At 37.5% G+C, this 22,252-nt stretch overlaps 6 protein-coding genes across 6 annotated transcripts; 4 read left to right on the forward strand and 2 right to left on the reverse strand.

Annotated features, from left to right (window-relative positions):
• Nucleotides 1-4,791: 4,791 nt before the first annotated feature.
• LOC117784475 (odorant receptor 42b-like) lies at nucleotides 4,792-6,487 on the forward strand. The gene is made up of 3 exons (XM_034622223.1): nucleotides 4,792-5,558; nucleotides 5,983-6,340; nucleotides 6,413-6,487. Exons 1-3 carry the CDS (start codon nucleotides 4,792-4,794, stop codon nucleotides 6,485-6,487), a joined length of 1,200 nt encoding a protein of 399 aa, XP_034478114.1.
• Nucleotides 6,488-8,411: 1,924 nt separating this feature from the next.
• LOC117784474 (odorant receptor 42b-like) lies at nucleotides 8,412-10,385 on the forward strand. Its single transcript, XM_034622222.1, has 3 exons — nucleotides 8,412-9,178; nucleotides 9,837-10,194; nucleotides 10,268-10,385. The coding sequence occupies exons 1-3, from the start codon at nucleotides 8,412-8,414 to the stop codon at nucleotides 10,340-10,342; spliced, it is 1,200 nt and encodes a 399-aa protein (XP_034478113.1). The 3' UTR covers nucleotides 10,343-10,385.
• Nucleotides 10,386-10,713: 328 nt separating this feature from the next.
• LOC117785939 (odorant receptor 42a-like) lies at nucleotides 10,714-12,884 on the reverse strand. The gene is made up of 3 exons (XM_034624217.1): nucleotides 12,109-12,884; nucleotides 10,928-11,285; nucleotides 10,714-10,812 (listed from the first exon to the last, which is right to left on the reverse strand). The coding sequence occupies exons 1-3, from the start codon at nucleotides 12,882-12,884 to the stop codon at nucleotides 10,714-10,716; spliced, it is 1,233 nt and encodes a 410-aa protein (XP_034480108.1).
• Nucleotides 12,885-13,495: 611 nt separating this feature from the next.
• Nucleotides 13,496-15,468, forward strand: LOC117785702 (odorant receptor 42b-like). Its single transcript, XM_034623892.1, has 3 exons — nucleotides 13,496-14,262; nucleotides 14,920-15,277; nucleotides 15,351-15,468. Exons 1-3 carry the CDS (start codon nucleotides 13,496-13,498, stop codon nucleotides 15,423-15,425), a joined length of 1,200 nt encoding a protein of 399 aa, XP_034479783.1. The 3' UTR covers nucleotides 15,426-15,468.
• A 316-nt stretch (nucleotides 15,469-15,784) lies between these two features.
• On the reverse strand, nucleotides 15,785-17,990 carry LOC117785940 (odorant receptor 42a-like). The gene is given in 4 exon segments (XM_034624219.1): nucleotides 15,785-15,883; nucleotides 15,999-16,356; nucleotides 17,216-17,741; nucleotides 17,744-17,990. Coding segments are annotated over 4 exon segments (1,230 nt in total).
• A 3,070-nt stretch (nucleotides 17,991-21,060) lies between these two features.
• Nucleotides 21,061-21,867, forward strand: LOC117785704. The gene has a single exon (XM_034623893.1). The coding sequence runs from the start codon at nucleotides 21,068-21,070 to the stop codon at nucleotides 21,791-21,793; it is 726 nt and encodes a 241-aa protein (XP_034479784.1). The 5' UTR covers nucleotides 21,061-21,067; the 3' UTR covers nucleotides 21,794-21,867.
• The last annotated feature ends 385 nt before the right edge of the window (nucleotides 21,868-22,252 follow it).

Raw genomic sequence — 22,252 nt, forward strand, 5'->3', positions numbered from 1 at the left:
AATCAATTTAGAGGCCAAATCATGATCAAAATGACATTCCGCTTGAAAATCGGTTAATTTTTGTTGAAGCTATGAGAGATCAAAGTTTTTGATAAAATGTCAAGGGGTAAGTATAGAAAATTGGATGAAAATTGCCTTAGAATCGAAAAAATATCAAATTTTCTAGATGATAAAAATTTAAATGCAGAATCAATTAAGAGGCCAAATCATGATCAAAATGACATTCCGCTTGAAAATCGGTTAATTTTTGTTGAAGCTATGAGAGATCAAAGTTTTTGAAAATATGTCAAGGGGTAAGTATGGAAATTTGGATGAAAATTGGCTTAGCAAGCTATGACAGTCGAAAGTTTGTCAACTCTTTGACGGACATATCGGACATATCGGACAAGTAGAAAGGCAGTAACAGCTAATTCAAGTTCTCAAAGCAATACAAGCTCCTAAAAGCATGCAATAGTTTTTATACCGTTTGACCTTACAAAAATTCATCATATTTCTACCTCGATTGTTTTGAAAGGAATGATAATATTTAGTGCAGATTTTACTAGATAGTAATATTTTGAAAGTATTTTAATTTATATTGAAATAAGCAACGGGTGTTTTATAGTCAGGATCTAGACAATAGTCATTCTGTCTAGTTTTTTCTATGTTTGTTTCTCTGTTTGTTTGTTGTTTTACGCGACCTTGTAGCAAAGTTAACAATTTGGGGCACTCGCTGTCGCAATGTTTACAAATAATAATGGCATTTATGACCCTGGTCTACACTCGCACTCGCACATCTCCATCTACATATGCTCTGCTCTGCTCCTGCGTGTGTGTGTTTGTGTGTGTGTGTGAGTGTGTACTTCAGGGTCGCTTGCTGCTTTGGGGAATTTGGTTCATCATCATTTTATTCGCACACACACACACACTTACCAAGAGCAGCAGCCCACCAAAGTGCATTTATGTTTTTATTTTATTTCAGTTTCTCTTATTTTTGTACATTTTTTTCTGACGTTTAGTTGAAAAAATACAAAAATTAATTTAATGCTTGGCTGCGAAATTATTCTAAGCATTTTATACTAACGCCTTGTATTATGTAACATTTTATTTTAAGTTTGGCTGTGTTTTGTTTTACTTATTTTGTTGTGCTTGCTTTTTGATAGTCCCTCTTAGCATACATATTTCAGTTGCACGCTTATGATTTTGAATAATTTGCAACAGCAGCAACAGCAGCAGCAGTGGCAGCAGTGGCAGCAACTGAGCCTTGCCACATCCACATATGGATGAGCTCTTTAGACTTGTATGCAAATGCAAGCAACTTGTTATCTTTATATTTAAAAACAAAAAAAGGAAAAGCAGCTTACTTCTACAACTTTTTTGTCGACTACCAAATTAGAAAAGTACTTTTGAGACAATCATTAGCAAACTTATTTTGAAAAGTTAAGCAAAAGATAAATATTATAAAAGCATTAACTAATGATAAACAAATTGCTTGTTTGTTCAGTCAGATGATAAAAATGTATTCCCCAGCCTAGGGATGTATCATACCCAGAGCATAGACCACTCGATGTTAACTCCATTAATTTGCAACATATGAAAAACAGATTGACACTTTTCCCACTGTGTGGTAAATACGAGATGAGTATCCTTTTAGAGCCCGTGTGTTGTTGTGCATTCATGTGTGTGTGTGTCTGCCAGTCTGCCAGTCTGACTGTCGTTCAGGTGCTTGCCGAGCTGTGAGCTGAGAGTAGGAGCATGTCCTTGCCTCCGTGTGTAAGCAAGTGCAAACATGTTCGCACAGCTGCGCAGTGTGGCATTAATTTCCGTTAATTAAAATAAATACGTCAAGCGATAATAAATGACTCGCTGATGATATTAAATGCACGCAGAACGTTCACATCGCCACATGAAAGGTAGAAAAAGACACACGCCAACTGCAATTAGGCAGACAACTGTCAGCTGAGAGCTGATAGCTGAGAGCTGAGAACTGATAGCTGCGGAGAGTAGAAAACCAAGAGCTGCCTGCTGACATATGTTTAAAGTGCAGGATACAGCTAAGTTAGGCAAATGGCTTAATTGATTCGCCTAACTGAATTCCAGTTCAAAATTAATTTCTTGGCTTACACACTGGGCACAATGCTGACCATTGGCCCAAAAGTCCACTTGGTTTATTGCACTGCATAAATTCTGTTCAAATTCTATAACATGTCAGCACGTAAGCTGTGCTGTCAGACATAATGTGTACTGAACCGTGTGTGTGTATGTATGTATGTGTGAGTGTTTGTGTTAGCAAATATGTGAAGCAAAACTGAAATATGTGTTGTACCCGAAATGGCAGCAGCTTCTGTTCGAGCTTTGGCTGAAACTTCAGCATATGCTTACCTGTATAGTAGTTGAATGCGAAAAGCGAACTGAAGTGTGAGCTGTACAATGGCAAACAAAAGATTATCCTTGCCCTTGCTTTGGTCACAACACAATTTCTTTGTGCACAATACACACACACACACACACAGGCAGCTGGCTGCTGTTGCTTCTATTGAAACGTTGAAGTAATGAAAAAAAATGTCAACTTGTATACGAAGACAGCAGGAGTAAAAACAGGAGCAACAGCAACAGCATCAGCATCAGCAGCTGGAGCAGGATCAACAGCAGCCGGCACAGTGGCAACACAAGAGGTGTGAGTTTCAACAATAACAACAACAACTACAACAAATAAAGGCAACAGCGACAACGACAAGGACAACAAAACATGTGTCAAACACCAGACATTCTGAGGAATATTAATAACACTCTGCGAACATATTTTTCATTAAAGCTGCACAGAAATGTCAAGCATCAGATACTAAGATACTACACACAACACATGCCACTCACACACACACACACACACACACTCACGCACCCACACAACCACACACTTGTAGTATTTTTTAGCTTTAAAACTGATTATGCAAAATGGCTGTTCGTTATCAGCAAGGCAAATTTAATAACTGCAGCAAACATATACAAAATTCAACATTGAAAGCCAAATGCGACATGCGAATTTGACTTGGGAGCGATTAGCGTCCATTTCATCATGTTGTATTGTTGGCCGCATTCCCCGAAGACAACGACAGCCTTGAATATTAGATGCCTGCTAATGATATCAACAATATGAAACTTGGGCCGGGCCCAAAAGTTTATTGGCCGCACATGCAAATGAAATTTTTTTGCTGAAACTTCCGACAGATGTCATATTTTTAGCAAGGTTGTAAACCTCTAAATATTTAAAAAAGTTTAGACCTGGCCTGAACTTAAACCAAACTAGTCGGAAAGGCAATAGTCGAGATCCCGACTATGGGATACCCGTAATTTCATTCAATACACATAAAAGTACTCTTAAAAAAAAAATTATATTGTTTTGAAAACATTAATTCGCCATTATTGCCTGATTGTCCGATCTAGGGAGATAAGAGATAATAATAATTGATAACGTTAATTACCACAAATGCTTTTGTTCATACGGACCGACAGCCATACATGGTTATATCGACTCGGCTGTTCAAAAATATTTCATGTATTAAAAAGATTATTTGATTAAAATTGATTTTTTATGATTTTTAATATGGAACTTATATAAATATAAATAACCTTTCCAAAAAGTATAAACTTAAATATGCAATCATCACCTAGACATATATATAAAACAGGGATCGTAACGATTATAATTTTTTTTTCAAACAATTAGATATTCAGGGGTCGTCCAGAAATATAAACCAACCGAATAGCAACCAAAAATGTATGGGCTTTTGGTTGGTTTTCTTTTAATTTATTTTTTTCATTTTTTTTTTAAATTAATTTTAATAATTAAAATGATTATTATTTGCGATCCCTGCATTGATAATTTGCATTGAGTCAATGCCATTTATGTTTTCCACAATTCAGTTGCATATCGTGCAGTCGGCACACGTTGCGTATGAGTATTTTTTTTTTTGATTTTGTCTTGTTCGTTTTAAAAACGTGTCACAGTTTAGGCACGTGTTTAAAATTAGTGCCAACATATCATTAATGCAAGCCGGAAAATCAGCATGTGGAGATATGCAACTTAGTTATTTCCCAAAATATTCGCAGACGTAGTGCAACATTAACCCGAATGGTGCTAGCGAGACCGTATGGTCACATGCTTAGTTTCACTTGCATATAATTTTCTAAGAGTTAATTTTTGTCTCTATTTAACAAAGTAAGGCAAATGGCAAATTGTCGCAAGTAAGTTTAAGTATTTTAACTAATTTTAATAACTAAGAATATGCAATGATAAGCTGTTCCTATGGCAGCTATATGATATAGTGAACCGATTTGAATGAAATTTGGTCGGTATGTATGAGACTATCCTAAATGAATGATATTAACCAAATTTGGTCATATATATAAAGAGCGGAGCCCCTGTACCCTGTGATCATATGGTCACAGCCGAAAAAATGGTCGCAATGATTATCCTGACAAGGAAGAAAAAAATAATGTTTTCTATGGATTGAGTGACCAACAAATTATCAGTTCTGAAAGTTTCATGAAAAACTTGAAAAAAAAAATATCTCAGCACTATTCGGGTTAATCAAGCCAGGCCTGCACTCCCTTTGTTAATTAAAAATAACGGGGTCAAAGGAAACATTTCTCAAATGAATAATTCAACAATTGGCAACTGCTTTTAAACTTGATTGAACAAACTTTTCCACTGAATCGAATACTTAAAACGTCACTTAGCCTGACCCAGAGTCTATATAAATAGCTGGTAGTTACTGAGATGCGTCACAAACGGATTGAATCCTGGTTAAGATGGTCTTCAAGCTCATTAAGCCGGCACCTTTGACGGAACAAGTGCGTTCCCGAGATGGATGTACCTACTTGTATCGTGGCATGAAGATTATTGGCTGGCTACCGCCAAAGGATGGCATATGGCGTTATGTCTATCTCAGCTGGACAGTGATGCCCTTCGTCTGGAGCGTCGCATATCTACCACTGGGATTTCTAGGCAGCTACATTACGCAAATCAAGAATTTTTCACCAGCGGAGTTTCTCGGCTCGCTCGAGGTGGGCGCCAATGCCTATGGATCCTCTGTAAAGGCGGTCATCACCTACTCGAACCTCGGGCGTCTTATCAAGGCCAGGGAGTTGATGGACGAGCTCGACATCCGCTGCACAAGTCTAGAGGAGCGACAGAAAATTCATAAAACTGTGGCACGCTGCAATCAGGCTTTCCTCATCTTCACTTTTGTCTATTGCGGCTTTGCGGGTTCCACATATTTGAGCTGTGTGCTGAGCGGTCGTCCTCCATGGCAACTATACAATCCCTTAATAGACTGGCACGATAGCAAACTGAAACTGTGGATAGTCTCGACACTGGAGTATATGGTCATGTCAGGCGCTGTGCTGCAGGATCAGATCGCAGACACCTATGCTCTGACCTACACTCTCATCCTTCGGACACACCTGGACATGCTCAAGGAACGTATTCGCAAACTCCGCACCGATGAAAAAATGACCGAGATCGAAAATTACGACGAGCTGGTAAACTGTATTCTTGATCACAAACTAATATTGAAGTAAGTAACCGTAATTAATTTATTAATTACGAAAAATTTAAATCCTGGCAGAGTCCTGAAAACAAGTTTTAACTGACCGGTCTAAGAACTATGATATAGTCAACCGTTACTAGCCATACTTTTCAGAATGTATTGGACAATCATATCTTATTTTCGAAAATTCTTTTCTATTTTATCTGTGTGATATAGAAGTCCGATATTAGACTAATTTAATCGGAATGCAATAGACAATTCCAAATAAACAATCTGCAAGTTTTGTTGAAATATCATGAAAAACCACATACTGAAACACTAGGTTGTCTAGCAGACAACGGTCAGACCGACAGACGGACATTCCAATATTGACATAAATAGTTCGACATCGTGATCTGCACACTTTATGGCGTCTGCCACATTTCTAAAAATGCGTTAATATTCTCTGTAGATACTGTGCTTTGATAAGACCTGTCATCTCGGGCACAATTTTCATACAGTTCCTGCTTATTGGCCTTATCCTGGGCCTCACATTGATCTCATTGTTCTTCTTTTCGGATCTTTGGGCTGGAATTGCATCGTTATTTTATGTCTTCACAATTCTGATGCAAACATTCCCCTTCTGCTACACCTGCAACCTCATTATGGATGACTGTGACGCGCTAGCGAACGCCGTCTTTCAGAGTAATTGGATCAATTCCGGCTCTCGATACCAATCGACTCTATTGTATTTTCTACACAATGTGCAGCAGCCCATCACTTTCATTGCCGGCGGTATCTTTCCGATCTCAATGAGCACCAACATAAGCGTAAGTCACTGACAACGTCAGCCTTAATATACGGATATATGCATTGTATCTATTGTCTCTATTTTCATTTAGGTCGCCAAATTCGCCTTCTCTGTTATTACCATCTTCAAGCAAATGAATATTGCTGATAAATTTAAAACCGATTAAATTATTTATTGATTCAACCTTCAAAAGTGATTGGAATGCAATTCTGTGCACGTAGAGTATTTGTATTTATTTATTATACGTCAACTAATATCAGTCAACAAAAAGTAAAATTATGCATTAAATAAAACGAAATTTAAAAATTAGAATTTAACAAGTGGGAAAGGCTATAATCGAGATCCCGACAATAGGATATCCGTTACTTAATTTAAATATATATAAAAGTATTGAAAACAAATTTTTTTTTAAGAAAAAATGTTTTTTGAGAACTATTATTATTTAAATTTATTATTATAGGCCCTCAATCCCCTATTGGGGCATGGCTTGTTGCTCAATTTGCCTCCTCCTCCTAATTATGAAATACGAAAAGGAAGTCCTTTGTCCAAATTTTAAAATTAGGTTTTTCAGATTAAAACTGATTTTGGTTATCAACTGCTTCATGTTCACAATTGTTTCAACATCCTTTATATTAGCTTCAGTAGCAACTTAAGTAGCAACTGCTTCAGGTCTAAGATAAAAATTCTGCATAGTTTAAAATCAATTCAAACTTTTATGGTTTACAAAATATTGTATGAGATAAATTAGGCAAAATCAAAAAATTAAGTCTTTTGTTGGTTTACTGTCGTGGAGCATGGCATGGTACAGCTGATTCAAGAGATGCCAGTCCCTATCATCAGTACAATTTGGGTTGCCTCGATTGGCGATTCAAGCCGAATGTCATATTTCCGTCGTCAGAACCAGTTGAGAATTATTTGATGCATTTTTGTTGAGTCTAAGTATATTAAAACTATTGCATATGTTACTCTAAGGAGCTTATTTTGCTTCAAGAACTTTGGCACGTTAATACTGCTGTTCTACATGTCCGATCTTGCTGCAATTTTATAGGATAATAGATAAAAGCAACTTGCAACTCTAATACCCACAAAAAACGTATTATCTTGAAAACAGGGGGGCGTGACAAAAATTTAAAACAAACTTGACCTGCGTGGGGTACACAGAAATCTGCGTGCCAAATTTGGTTACTCTATCTCTTTCAGTCTCTGAGATCCTTTTGTTTAAATAAATTACTTGTATTACTTTGAAAACATTAAATCGCCATAACTGCCGTTCTACTTGTCCGATCTTGATGCGATTCAGTGGGATAAAAGATAATATTAAAAGATTACGTTTATTATCACAAAAAACATATTATCTTAAAAACTGTGGGTGTGGTGGTGTTTCGCGATTTGTGGGGGCGGAAGAGGGCGTGGCTTAAATTTGAAACAAACTTAATTTGCGTAGGGTTTATAGAAATCTTTGTGTCAAATTTGGCTACTCTATCTCTTAAATTCTCTGAGATACTGTTGTTTATACAGACGAACGAACGGTTTTAAAATTAATCTACCTCCGCCCCTTGCTCGATTCGCTCGCCAAACCCCGGCTCGCTTAGCTCGCAGTGCTACAGTTGAGAGTACTCGACTGTCGGAGACTCCGTATTTACTATGGGAAAAAAAGTTTTTCACACTAAGACTTGATTTCCGCCCGATCGGTCCTATAACACCTATATAATATAGTGTACCGATTTGAACGAACTTCGGAAATTATGTATAAGACTAACTTAAATGCATATTGTATAAGTTTGGATAAGATTTCTCATAAAAAAAAGACACATCATTAATGCAGTCGGAAAATAAGCATGTGGAAATATGCGACTTAGATATTTCCCAAAATATTCGCAGTCGTAGTGCATGCACTTCCTTTGTTAATTAAACATAACGGGCCAAACGAAACATTTCTCAAGTAAATAATTCAATTAATGGCAACTGCTTTTAAACTTGATTGAACAAAATTTTTCACTGAATCGAATAATTAATAGCCTGACCCAGAGTCTATATAAATCGCTGGTAGCTACTGAGATGCGTCACAAACGGATTGAATCCTGGATAAGATGGTCTTCAAGCTCATTAAGCCGGCACCTTTGACGGAACAAGTGCGTTCCCGAGATGGATTTACCTACTTGTATCGTGCCATGAAGATTATTGGCTGGCTACCGCCAAAGGATGGCATGTGGCGTTATGTCTATCTCAGCTGGACAGTGATGACCTTCGTGTGGAGCACCACGTATCTACCACTGGGATTTCTAGGAAGCTACATTACGCAAATCAAGCTTTTCTCACCAGGAGAGTTTCTAACCTCGCTTCAGGTGTGCTTCAATGCTTATGGATCCTCTGTAAAGGTGTTCATCACCTACTCGCAGCTCTGGCGTCTTATCAAGGCCAAAGTATTGCTGGACAAGCTCGACATCCGCTGTAAAAGTCTCGAGGAGCGGGAGAAAATTCATAAAACTGTGGCACGCTGCAATCAGGCTTTCCTCATCTTCACTTTTGTCTATTGCGGCTTTGCGGGTTCCACATATCTGAGCTCTGTGCTGAGCGGTCGTCCTCCATGGCAACTATACAATCCCTTAATAGACTGGCACGATAGCAAACTGAAACTGTGGATAGTCTCTACACTGGAGTATATGGTCATGTCAGGCGCTGTGCTGCAGGATCAGATCGCAGACACCTATCCCCTGATGTACACTCTCATCCTGCGTGCACACCTGGATATACTCAAGGATCGTATTCGCAAACTCCGCACTGATGAAAAAATGACTGAGAACGAAAATTACGACGAGCTGGTAAACTGTATTCTTGATCACAAACTAATATTGAAGTAAGTATGCGAAAATAATCCATTATAAAACAAGAAGGAAACGTTATCTTATATATAAAGTTGTTTGTCCAACTGACTGACTCACTGACTTACTGACTGACTGACCATTGTACAGGCGAAACGTTTTGACGTGCGATCTTGAAACTTGGTCACAACATACTCAAGGTAATTTTATCGTGAGATAAGGCGGAGTTTTGGAAAACTCGACCTACAAGTGCTATATCATATAGCTGCAATGGGAACAATCGGTCTCAGATTCACCTTTAGTATGGAAAACTTTATTGTTGTTTAAGTTACCTCATCCAATCTTACAGATTGTGTTTTTTTTACACTATGTAACACTCTGAGCAAATTGTGTCAAAATCAGAGGATTTTATCATATAGCTGTCTAGGTACAATCAAGCTCAAATTAACCTATAGTGTGAACAACTTTTTTTTTTTCTTAAGACATATCAACCAAACTCACAGATTGTGTATTTGCCTGTTACACCCTGACCAAATTTGGTAAACATCGGGTAACTATATCATATAGCTGCTATTGGAACAATTCGATGCAAATTTACTATTAGTATGCCTTCTCTTGCACATATTTTTATGGCGTCAACCACGTTTTTAATACTGTACACATTTTGTGACAAAACTATAATATTTTTTGTAGATACTGTACTTTGATAAAACCTGTCATCTCGGGCACAATTTTCGTACAGTTCCTGCTTTGTGGCCTGGTCCTGGGCCTCACATTGATTAATGTGTTCTTCTTTTCGGATCTTTGGGCTGGCATTGCGTCTTTCTTGTTTATCATCACAATTCTGTTGCAAACATTCCCCTTCTGCTACACCTGTAACTTCATTATGGATGACTGTGACGATCTGGCAAACGCTATCTTTCAAAGTAATTGGATCAATTCCGGCTCTCGATACCAATCGACTCTATTGTATTTTCTACACAATGTGCAGCAGCCTATCACTTTCATTGCCGGCGGTATCTTTCCGATCTCAATGAGCACCAACATAAGCGTAAGTCACTGACAACGTCATCCTTAATATAACGAGTATATGTATTGTATATAATGTCTCTACTTTCATTTAGGTCGCCAAATTCGCCTTCTCGGTTATGACCATCGTCAAGCAAATGAATATTGCTGATAAATTTAAAACCGATTGAATTATTTATTGATTTAACATTCAAAAGTGATACAAATGTAATTCTGTGCATGTAGTGTAATACAATACTATATATTTTGTCAACAAAAAGTTAAATTAACATTAAAATATTAGATCACGAAAAATGTAGATAAATGTATTAGAAATCTAAAAATCTTTGTTCTTATTTTGAAGTTAATTAAATTTTAATTAAATTGTTCAAAGTAATTTAGATTTCTGCTCTCTGCAAACAAAATAAAATTAGACTATAATTGAAAAAATAATTGTAGATATTTTACAATCATTAAACGGCTTGAGGTTTTTATTTGAATTAATATAATATGCTATTTTTGGGTGCGTATTTTGGTTATATATTTGGTATTGAATGTTTTTTTACTTTTCAGTTTCATGCGGTTTTGGTAACCTTTCGAACTTTTCTGCTATATTCATGTTTTGTATTAAAGTAATCACGGAAATAGCAAATTTGCTGGCCTAAAATAAATAAAATGAAGAGTAAAAGTAAAATTGTCAAATTCTAAGTAATTTAAAATCGATGGCTAATATCAATTTTCACATTGTCTAGCTCTTTTGAGGTTAATTAACTTACCGTTAGATTTGTGGCCATGGAAATGGTTAATATATTTCCGGCCATAAAAACCAGTGGTTTCTGTAGATGTTGCAAAAACTGTATCAGCGTCTTTTTGTAACGATCATTCTGGTCGATCCAATTAGACTCGAAAAGAGCATCCGCTAGCATTAAGCTGTCATCTGTTAGATAGTTGCAAAGTATACAGAAAGGAGTCGTCTCCAATAGCACAGCTCCAATAAATGAAAAGGCAGTAATGCCAGAGTTGAAATTGGCGAACTGGACAATGTTGACGATAGTAAAGCCCAAGGTAATACCCAGAATCAAAAGCTGCACAAATATAGTGCCACCGATTATGGGACGCAAAGTATCGCAAAATCTGAAAGTGTAATTAAATATATGGTTAAGACCTGGAGTTAACTTATTTATTAACTTATTTTTGAATTCAATGAATACAATATCTCACAAAAAAAACCTCTACACGAGGTAAAAGTCTAGTGACGAAAGCAATTTCTAGCCCCAAAATTTCTGATATCCAATTTTGTGACGAACAAAATTCAGCTTAATCTAAAAAATTTAAATAAAATATAAATTAATAAAAAAAAGCGAAAATTGGCATTGTGAACTGTGAGCAAAAAGGGTGAGCTTCTTTGTACGTAAAAATTACTTTCTTTTTTTCTTGATCAGCATCAATAGCCGAGTCGATATAGCAATGTCCGTCTGTCTGTCTGTCCGTCTGTCTGTCCGTCTGTCCGTCTGTCTGAGCGCCTAGATCTTAGAGACTATAAGAGATAGAGACACCAAACTTGGTATGTAGTTTCCTCTATACTGCAAGCAGATCAAGTTTGTTTCAAAATTCGGCCACGCCCCCTTTATCGCCCACAATTCGAAAAAAAAATTTCATAACCAAATTATAAGAGCGATTTAAAAGCTAGTGACACCAAATTTGGTATGTAGATTCCTCAATATTGCAGGCAGGTCAAGTTTGTTTCTTTTTTGAATCGGATCACTATATTATATAGCGCCCATAGGAACAATCGGTCGAAAATCAACTTTTAGTAAGGAAAACTTTTTTAGATATATATAGCAAACTGATAGATACCGCATTGTCACTTTTACTTATTTTTTAAGTCATACGATACATGATATAAATATGTATGTTGCCTAATTTTTGGCCAAGTAAAATAAATAAATATGCCCACCTCAATATGACTTTGTGATCCTTGATGCATTTGGTGAGTTTTTCATAGCTCTGCTCAGGAGTCTCATCTGAATTGTTTCCCAACAGACGCAAACGATTCTTGAAGACGCCCATGTGAGCTCTCAACGCCAAAGTAAAGTTAATGGCATAACAATCGACACAGACGGCTTGAAAACAGGCGCCCGCCATGGCAAAGTACTCGAGGCCCGCCTGTATCCAAAGCTGCAATTTATCGGCTCGCCAATCCAAAATGGGATTATAATTCTGATACGGCGGTCTGCCCCTGACAATAGCGCTTAGGAACGCGGTCGTGGCGTACGTCATAAAGACGGGCATGAAGAAGAAGAATACGCGATTGCTAAAGGCGACAGCTCGATGAATTATTCGACGCTCGCTGGGTTGGATCAGCCACTTGTCCATTTCATCTAGTAACCCGGTGGCGATATCGAAGCGCTTAACGTATATCCAGACAATGACCACTTTGATTGCGCAGGACAAAGTATTGAAAGATGTCTGTAACGAGGTGAAAAACTCACTTGGCGTTAGCTCAGATGCATGCATAATGTAACCCGTAGTAAAGCTAATCGGTTGATATATAGTTGAGCTCAGATTCAGTACAAAGGACCACAAACAGTACTGCCAAAAGTGACTCTGGGGAGGCGTCCTTATGCCCATCCAAAAGATGCACCGCAGCAGATACAATGTTGCATTCCGAGACTTGGCTGGATCTTTATCGTCGGCCGTGTACAGGCTAGGAAACATTTTACGGAAAGCCATTTGGTTACAGCAGCTATCGGTTGGATATTGAAATGCTTCTTGGCCAGCTAGGACTTTATATGCCACTAAAAATGTGATTATAAACTCATCAATGCCCACAAATTATTGATGCCGCTACAAGCTGTGACTGTTCTCAAAGAACATTTTTTTATTTTACTATTTATTTATTATCTGAGCCATCATAATGAAATTTTTAGTATCAGGTCTGGTATTTGCCAGAATTTGATGCACATCAGTCGGCAAACGCTGCGTATGAGTATCTTTTTGTTTTTGTGTTGTTCGTATTAGAAAAATGTCGCAGTTTAGGCAAGTTTTTTGACTGAGTGCCGACACATCATTAATGCAGTCGGAAAATAAGCATGTGGAAATATGCGACTTAGATATTTCCCAAAATATTCGCAGTCGTAGTGCATGCACTTCCTTTGTTAATTAAACATAACGGGCCAAACGAAACATTTCTCAAGTAAATAATTCAATTAATGGCAACTGCTTTTAAACTTGATTGAACAAAATTTTTCACTGAATCGAATAATTAATAGCCTGACCCAGAGTCTATATAAATCGCTGGTAGCTACTGAGATGCGTCACAAACGGATTGAATCCTGGATAAGATGGTCTTCAAGCTCATTAAGCCGGCACCTTTGACGGAACAAGTGCGTTCCCGAGATGGATTTACCTACTTGTATCGTGGCATGAAGATTATTGGCTGGCTACCGCCAATGGATGGCATATGGCGTTATGTCTATCTCAGCTGGACAGTGATGACCTTCGTGTGGAGCACCACGTATCTACCACTGGGATTTCTAGGAAGCTACATGACGCAAATCAAGCTTTTCTCACCAGGAGAGTTTCTCGGTTCGCTTCAGGTGTGCTTCAATGCTTATGGATCCTCTGTAAAGGTGGTCATCACCTACTTGCAGCTCTGGCGTCTAATCAAGGCCAAAGTATTGCTGGACAAGCTCGACATCCGCTGTAAAAGTCTCGAGGAGCGAGAGAAAATTCATAAAACTGTGGCACGCTGCAATCAGGCTTTCCTCATCTTCACTTTTGTCTATTGCGGCTTTGCGGGTTCCACATATTTGAGCTCTGTGCTGAGCGGTCATCCCCCATGGCAACTATACAATCCCTTAATAGACTGGCACGATAGCAAACTGAAACTGTGGATAGTCTCGACACTGGAGTATATGGTCATGTCAGGCGCTGTGCTGCAGGATCAGATCGCAGACACCTATCCCCTGATGTACACTCTCATCCTGCGTGCACACCTGGACATACTTAAGGATCGTATTCGCAAACTCCGTACCGATGACAAAATGACCGAGAACGAAAATTACGAAGAGCTGGTAAACTGTGTTCTTGATCACAAACTAATATTGAAGTAAGTATGTGAAAATAATCCATTATAAAACAAGAAGGAAACGTTATCTTATATATAAAGTTGTTTGTCCAACTGACTGACTCACTGACTGACTGACTGACTGACCATTGTACAGGCGAAACGTTTTGACGTGCGATCTTGAAACTTGGTCACAACATACTCAAGATAATTTTATCGTGAGATAAGGCGGAGTTTTGGAAAACTTGACCTACAAGTGCTATATCATATAGCTGCAATGGGAACAATCGGTCTCAGATTCACCTTTAGTATGGAAAACTTTATTGTTGTTTAAGTTACCTCATCCAATCTTACAGATTGTGTTTTTTTTACACTATGTAGCACTCTGAGCAAATTGTGTCAAAATCAGAGGATTTTATCATATAGCTGTCTAGGTACAATCAAGCTCAAATTAACCTTTAGTATGAACAACTTTTTTGTTTCTTAAGACATATCAACCAAACTCACAGATTGTGTATTTGCCTGTTACACCCTGACCAAATTTGATAAACATCGGGTAACTATATCATATAGCTGCTATTGGAACAATTCGATGCAAATTTACTATTAGTATGCCTTCTCTTGCACATATTTTTATGGCGTCAACCACGTTTTTAATACTGTACACATTTTGTGACAAAACTATAATATTTTTTGTAGATACTGTACTTTGATAAAACCTGTCATCTCGGGCACAATTTTCGTACAGTTCCTGCTTTGTGGCCTGGTCCTGGGCCTCACATTGATCTCATTGTTCTTCTTTTCGGATCTTTGGGCTGGAATTGCATCATTATTTTATGTCCTCACAATTCTGATGCAAACATTCCCCTTCTGCTACACCTGCAACTTCATTATGGATGACTGTGACGATCTGGCAAACGCTATCTTTCAGAGTAAATGGATAGATTCCGACTCTCGATACCAATCGACTCTACTGTATTTTCTACACAATGTGCAGCAGCCCATCACTTTCATTGCCGGCGGTATCTTTCCGATCTCAATGAGCACCAACATAAGCGTAAGTCACTGACAACGTCGTCCTTAATATAAAGAGTATATGTATTGTATATAATGTCTCTACTTTCATTTAGGTCGCCAAATTCGCCTTCTCGGTTATGACCATCGTCAAGCAAATGAATATTGCTGATAAATTTAAAACCGATTGAATTATTTATTGATTTAACATTCAAAAGTGATACAAATGTAATTCTGTGCATGTAGTGTAATACAATACTATATATTTTGTCAACAAAAAGTTAAATTAACATTAAAATATTAGATCACGAAAAATGTAGATAAATGTATTAGAATCTAAATATCTTTGTTCTTATTTTGAAGTTAATTAAATTGTTCAAAGTAATTTAGATTTCTGCTCTCTGCAAACAAAATAAAATTAGACTATAATTGAAAAAATAATTGTAGATATTTTACAATCTTTAAACAGCTTGAGGTTTTTATTTAAATTAATATATAATGCTATTTTTAGGTGCGTATTTTGGTTATATATTTGGTAATTAATCTTTTTTTACTTTTCCGTTTCATGCGGTTTTGGTAACCTTTCGAACTTTTCTGCTATATTCATGTTTTGTATTAAAGTAATCACGGAAATAGCAAATTTGCTGGCCTAAAATAAATAAAATAAAGAGTAAAAGTAAAATTGTCAAATTCTAAGTAATTAGAAATCATTGGTTAATAATAATCTTCTCATTGTCTAGCTCTTTTGAGGTTAATTAACTTACCGTTAGATTTGTGGCCATGGAAATGGTTAATATATTTCCGGCCATAAAAACCAGTGGTTTCTGTAGATGTTGCAAAAACTGTATCAACGTCTTTTTGTAACGATCATTCTGGTCGATCCAATTAGACTCGAAAAGGGCATCCGCCAGCATTAAGCTGTCATCTGTTAGATAGTTGCAAAGTATACAGAAAGGAGTCGTCTCCAATAGCACAGCTCCAATAAATGAAATGGCAGTAATGCCAGAGTTAAAATTGGCGAACTGGACAATGTTGACGATAGTAAAGCCCAAGGTAATACCCAGAATCAAAAGCTGCACAAATATAGTGCCACCGATTATGGGACGCAAAGTATCGCAAAATCTGAAAGTGTAATTAAATATATAGTTAAAACCTGGAGTTAACTTAAAAATTTTTGAATTCAATGAATATAATATCTCACAAAAAAAACCTCTACACGAGGTAAAAGTCTAGTGACGAAAGCAATTTCTAGCCCCAAAATTTCTGATATCCAATTTTGTGACGAACAAAATTCAGTTTAATCTAAAAAATTTAAAAAAAAATATAAATTAATAAAAAAAAAAGCGAAAATTGGCATTGTGCACTGTGAGCAAAAAGGGTGAGCTTCTTTGTACGTAAAAATTACTTTTTGCGCAGTGCCGAATGTCAATTTTCGCTTTTTTTTTCTTGATCAGCATCAATAGCCGAGTCGATATAGCAATGTCCGTCTGTCTGTCTGTCCGTCTGTCTGTCCGTCTGTCTGTCCGTCTGTCCGTCTGTATGAGCGCCTAGATCTTAGAGACTATAAGAGATAGAGACACCAAACTTGGTATGTAGTTTCCTCTATACTGCAAGCAGATCAAGTTTGTTTCAAAATTCGGCCACGCCCCCTTTATCGCCCACAATTCGAAAAAAAAATTTCATATCCAAATTATAAGAGCAATTTAAAAGCTAGTGACACCAAATTTGGTATGTAGATTCCTCAATATTGCAGGCAGGTCAAGTTTGTTTCTTTTTTGAATCGGATCACTATATTATATAGCGCCCATAGGAACAATCGGTCGAAAATCAACTTTTAGTAAGGAAAACTTTTTTAGATATATATAGCAAACTGATAGATATCGCATTCTTACTTTTACTTATTTTTTAAGTCATATGATACATGATATAAATATGTATGTTGCCTAATTTTTGGCCAAGTAATATAAATAAATATGCCCACCTCAATATGACTTTGTGATCCTTGATGCATTTGGTGAGTTTTTCATAGCTCTGCTCAGGAGTCTCATCTGAATTGTGTCCCAACTGACGCAAACGATTCTTGAAGACGGCCATGTGAGCTCTCAACGCCAAAGTAAAGTTAATGGCATAACAATCGACACAGACGGCTTGAAAACAGGCGCCCGCCATGGCAAAGTACTCGAGGCCCGCCTGTATCCAAAACTGCAATTTATCGGCTCGCCAATCCAAAATGGGATTATAATTCTGATACGGCGGTCTGCCCCTGACAATAGCGCTTAGGAACGCGGTCGTGGCGTACGTCATAAAGACGGGCATGAAGAAGAAGAATACGCGATTGCTAAAGGCGACAGCTCGATGAATTATTCGACGCTCGCTGGGTTGGATCAGCCACTTGTCCATTTCATCTAGTAACCCGGTGGCGATATCGAAGCGCTTAACGTATATCCAGACAATGACCACTTTGATTGCGCAGGACAAAGTATTGAAAGATGTCTGTAACGAGGTGAAAACTCACTTGGCGTTAGCTCAGATGCATGCATAATGTAACCCGTAGTAAAGCTAATCGGTTGATATATAGTTGAACTCAGATTCAGTACAAAGGACCACAAACAGTACTGCCAAAAGTGACTCTGGGGAGGCGTCCTTATGCCCATCCAAAAGATGCACCGCAGCAGATACAATGTTGCATTCCGAGACTTGGCTGGATCTTTATCGTCGGCCGTGTACAGGCTAGGAAACAATTTACGGAAAGCCATTTGGTTACAGCAGCTATCAGTTGGATATTGAAACGCTTCTTGGCCAGCTAGGACTTTATATGCCACTAAAAATGTCCAAAAGGTGTGATTATAAACTCATCAATGCCCACAAATTATTGATGCCGCTACAAGCTGTGACTGTTCTCAAAGGACATTACTCCTATTTTACTATTCATTTATTATCTGAGCCATCAAAATGAAATTTTCAATTAATTACGTATACGTGGCGTATTACACAACCTTCATTCAGCAGCTCAAATTGCAAATAAACATCAGTTAAAATAACAATAATAACAACAATGTGTTAAAGCATTGATTAAAAAGTGCGGCAGCTCAACACAAAATGAAATGTTAAATAATGGAAGCCGATTAATTGATTAAACAAAGTAATAAAAACACATATGTATTTATAGTTAAAAAAAAAAGATAAAAATACGATTAATGCGTATTAACCACAAATCCGATTATTGTTGTCAATTTAAATGGCTTTCTCTGTAAGTTGATATTTTAAATAGTTTTATTGTTCTAAGAAAATTCTCTTCAATTTATTATTTGCCTACCATAATTTTCTATCGACCATGGTCTATTAAGTGTTGGTAAGTGAAATTGCATACTGGAAATAATTGGGTAAGCAGCAGGATGTCTTTGACAGTTGTTAATTATAGCCTGTTTCTTTAAACATTTTAGCGAATTATTTAACTGTCATCTGCAGATTAATTAACTAATTGCTTCAGGCGCACGAATTGTATATTGCATTAAAACTTTAATTAGATTTCATCATCAAAGTTGTAATTTTTTTTATTTGAATCTATGAATTAAAAATAATTAAAATTGCTCTTTTTTACATGTTAATATAAACTAGTCGGCCGGTGCTACAGTCGAGCATACTCGACTGTCGGAGACCCCTATGGCAAAAACTAATAATGGAAAAAAGTTATTCTTATGACAGCTATATGATATAGTTGACCGATTTGAGCCAACATATAGTGGTCCGATTTGAATCAACTTTGGATAGGATATATAAAACCAAGTTATATGTTTATTTTATCAGTTTGATTACGATATCTCATTAAACAAAAAAGTTTTTCATACTAAAACTTGATTTTCGACCGATTGTTCCTATGGGCGCTATATGATATAGTGGTCCGATTAAAAAAAGAAAAAAACTGGATCTGCCTGCAATATTTAGGAATCTTCATACCAAATTTAGTGTCACTAGCTTTTAAATTGTTCTTATAATATGGGTATTAAAAATTTTTTTTTCGATTTGTGGGCGATAAAGGGGGCGTGGCCGAATTTTGAAATAAACTTGATCTGCTTGCAATAAAGAGGAACCTACATACCAAGTTTGGTGTCTCTAGCTCATATAGTCTCTGAGATCTAGGTGTTCATACAGACAGACAGACAGACAGACAGACAGACAGACAGACAGACGGACATTGCTATATCGACTTGGCTATTGATGCTGATCAATAATATATATACTTTATAGGGTCTGCCACGCCTCCTTCTGCCTGTTACGCACATATTCGTTAAAACAAACCCAATATACCCCTGAGCTTTTTTTAAGTACGGGGTCTAAAAAGCGTTTTCAAATTAACTTCCAATCTTTCTGCCATAATCAATTTCAGGCATACGCTTTAATGTATCTGTTGGCACGTTAATTGCCAAATAACAATCAGTCTCTCACAAAATTGTTGCCTAGCACTATCACCTGTAACAGGTGAAACTGCCACAAAATTTGATTGGCAGTCGATGGCAGATAGATAGAAGATGGCAGAGGACAGCACTAGGAACGGTATTGTCATTGATTGAATGGACTCAGCTGCAGTTTGATTTTCTGCTGAACGAGTCGAAAAGGTGTCAGACTTGAACAGAAGACTTTTTAATGAACCACTTTAAATGCTTGGCCTCGTTTTCAGACATCAAACACTTTAAACAAAGCGGCTAAAAAGCTCTTTATACCTAGGCTTATTTAGTTTTACAATTTTAATATATCAATTTGAAACAAAATTTTCAAAACGCAATTTCCAATATATATTCTTGGGGAAATCATATATTTAGTATAAATAGATACACCTTTTTTTGAAATACTCCATACCAAATACTTGACGTATTTTATGTAATTGACTTGCAAATGAAATTAGATACACTCTCTTAGTTTAATTTCAATGACAAGTGTCACTGAAATAATTGTCTTAAGATACTAGGAACAAACATTGTAAAATTAAAACACCTCTTCACGTATTATACATAAATAATTGAGTCAACTGGTTTAGCGGCATCAGATGACGTCCTTTGAAAAGGGTTTAAGTTGCGGCAATAAAAGTCCAACAATAAAATTGAATATATCTACGAGTATTCAGCGTAATCAGCAGCTATAAATGACTTGTTTGTCTACGTGTGTGGGCGTATAAGTAAAACAGATTAAATGACATGAATATATTACAATGCGTGCTCATATTACCCTTTTGCAAACTGGATACAGGGTATCATGTTGATAAACAAACACGACTGCGCTCGCACTTGCTTTCGCTTTTCTTTTTTACATGTATTTATTTTTCATTTTATTGCTCATTTTTTTGTATTTCTAGAAGTTCGGCATGAGCAATCAACATCAAGTTGCGATGTCAGACGCGCAAATATTTAATTTCAGTTGACTGTTATTTTAGCTGTGGCTGTGGCTGTGGCTGCTTTTTTTTTTTTTGAGGGTTAGCACCTCGTAGAGGACGCAGGACCTTAGGGCCGTAGGGGCAACAGGTGGCGCATTTTATTGCCAAAAGCAAACTCATTTACACTTGAAACCTCAGCAACAAGTTCAGCAGGAGTGGGAAGGAGGAGGAGGGCGGAGGGCGGAGGTCGGAGGGGAGCCAGACAACCAGACCGACACCAGCAGCTAGCCAAATGTTGACTCAAATCAACAGTTGGCTTTGGGGTCAACTTCAAAACCGACAGATGTCGCTCTGTCTCTCGAGCATTTGACTTCAAAGTAAATAAACATTGAGTCGCATTTCAGTGCACGCTTTACTGCGTATCTACTTTAAGGACAGGACCAACAGGACCAACAGAACGTAGGAATGGCCAATCCTTGTCGCTGGTGCAACATATCCTCTAGCTTTCTGCTGGAGGCCAACGTAATAATATTGGCATTGGGCTGTGTCTTTATGGTGGACCTCTACAATCATTTCCATTTGAAGCGTAACACATTGCCGCACATTAACACATCCCTGAATATATGCCTGAGTGTTCGACTTTTCATTATTCGCAGCCTCACCATTGTGGGTTATCTATCGAGTGGCATAATGGGCATAATTATTGCCAGATCGCTGACAATCTTCAAATTTGCCAGCTATGTGCTGCTGAATTGTATGACGCTGATCTTCACATTGGCGATCGGACTATCACAGTATGTTTATAAGGCGGATGGCAGATACTACTCCAACATGATGTTGCATGATCTGTGGACGAAGAATCATATTGAGCCGCTGGAGGCTCTATTCGATTGTTGTGGCAAGCATGGTGCTATCGATTATGAGATTGCCAATCGCACATGGTCGAAGGCATCCTGCTGTGAGTTGCCCAATTGTGAGGGCTGTGAGAATATGTTCTTTGAGTTCCTCAACTCCTTAGAGATGGAGATTGCACGTGACAATATCATTTTATTTGTGTTTCTCTTCATTGCCTTGCTGCTGATTATAGTGCACTATATGAATTTGCAGCTGGATGTGGATCCTTATGTATCTGAGGATGAAGATGATATCGAATCGGATTCGGATTCATCTTCGTTGAAGCATAAGCCATGATACGCATCATAATCTCTGATTCGCAAGTAAATAAAATTGCCGGACTCGCACTCCGGTTTCTTTATCCTGCAAAACTCAGTACAGACGGCTATTAGTAGCTTTATTAACGACCCTTGGCATGCTTTGGCCAATTGAACTTTAATTCAATGTTGATGCCACGCCTCTGAATGGCTGCGTGTGTGTGAGTGTGTGTGTGTGTGTGCCTGCTTGTTGCGCCTCATTAATCGAAGTTAGGGAGTGAAGCAAAGTCAGTTGGCAATGGCAACACGATTGCCGCACTTAATTAGCTTTCAAAATAAAATGCCCTCGAAATATATATTTTAATGGCTTCGATTTGAGCCTGTTTACTGACTGAGAGTGGCTTGAGGCGAATCTAAAACAAACGATTATGGTTTTCTTGAATTGCACTAAGATTTATTTGCGTTTATCCTTTTTAATTTCCAACTCTGGCAAACAGTG

Source organism: Drosophila innubila, assembly GCF_004354385.1.
Source record: "Drosophila innubila isolate TH190305 chromosome 2R unlocalized genomic scaffold, UK_Dinn_1.0 1_C_2R, whole genome shotgun sequence".
In the NCBI taxonomy this organism is placed as follows: Eukaryota; Metazoa; Arthropoda; class Insecta; order Diptera; family Drosophilidae; genus Drosophila; species Drosophila innubila.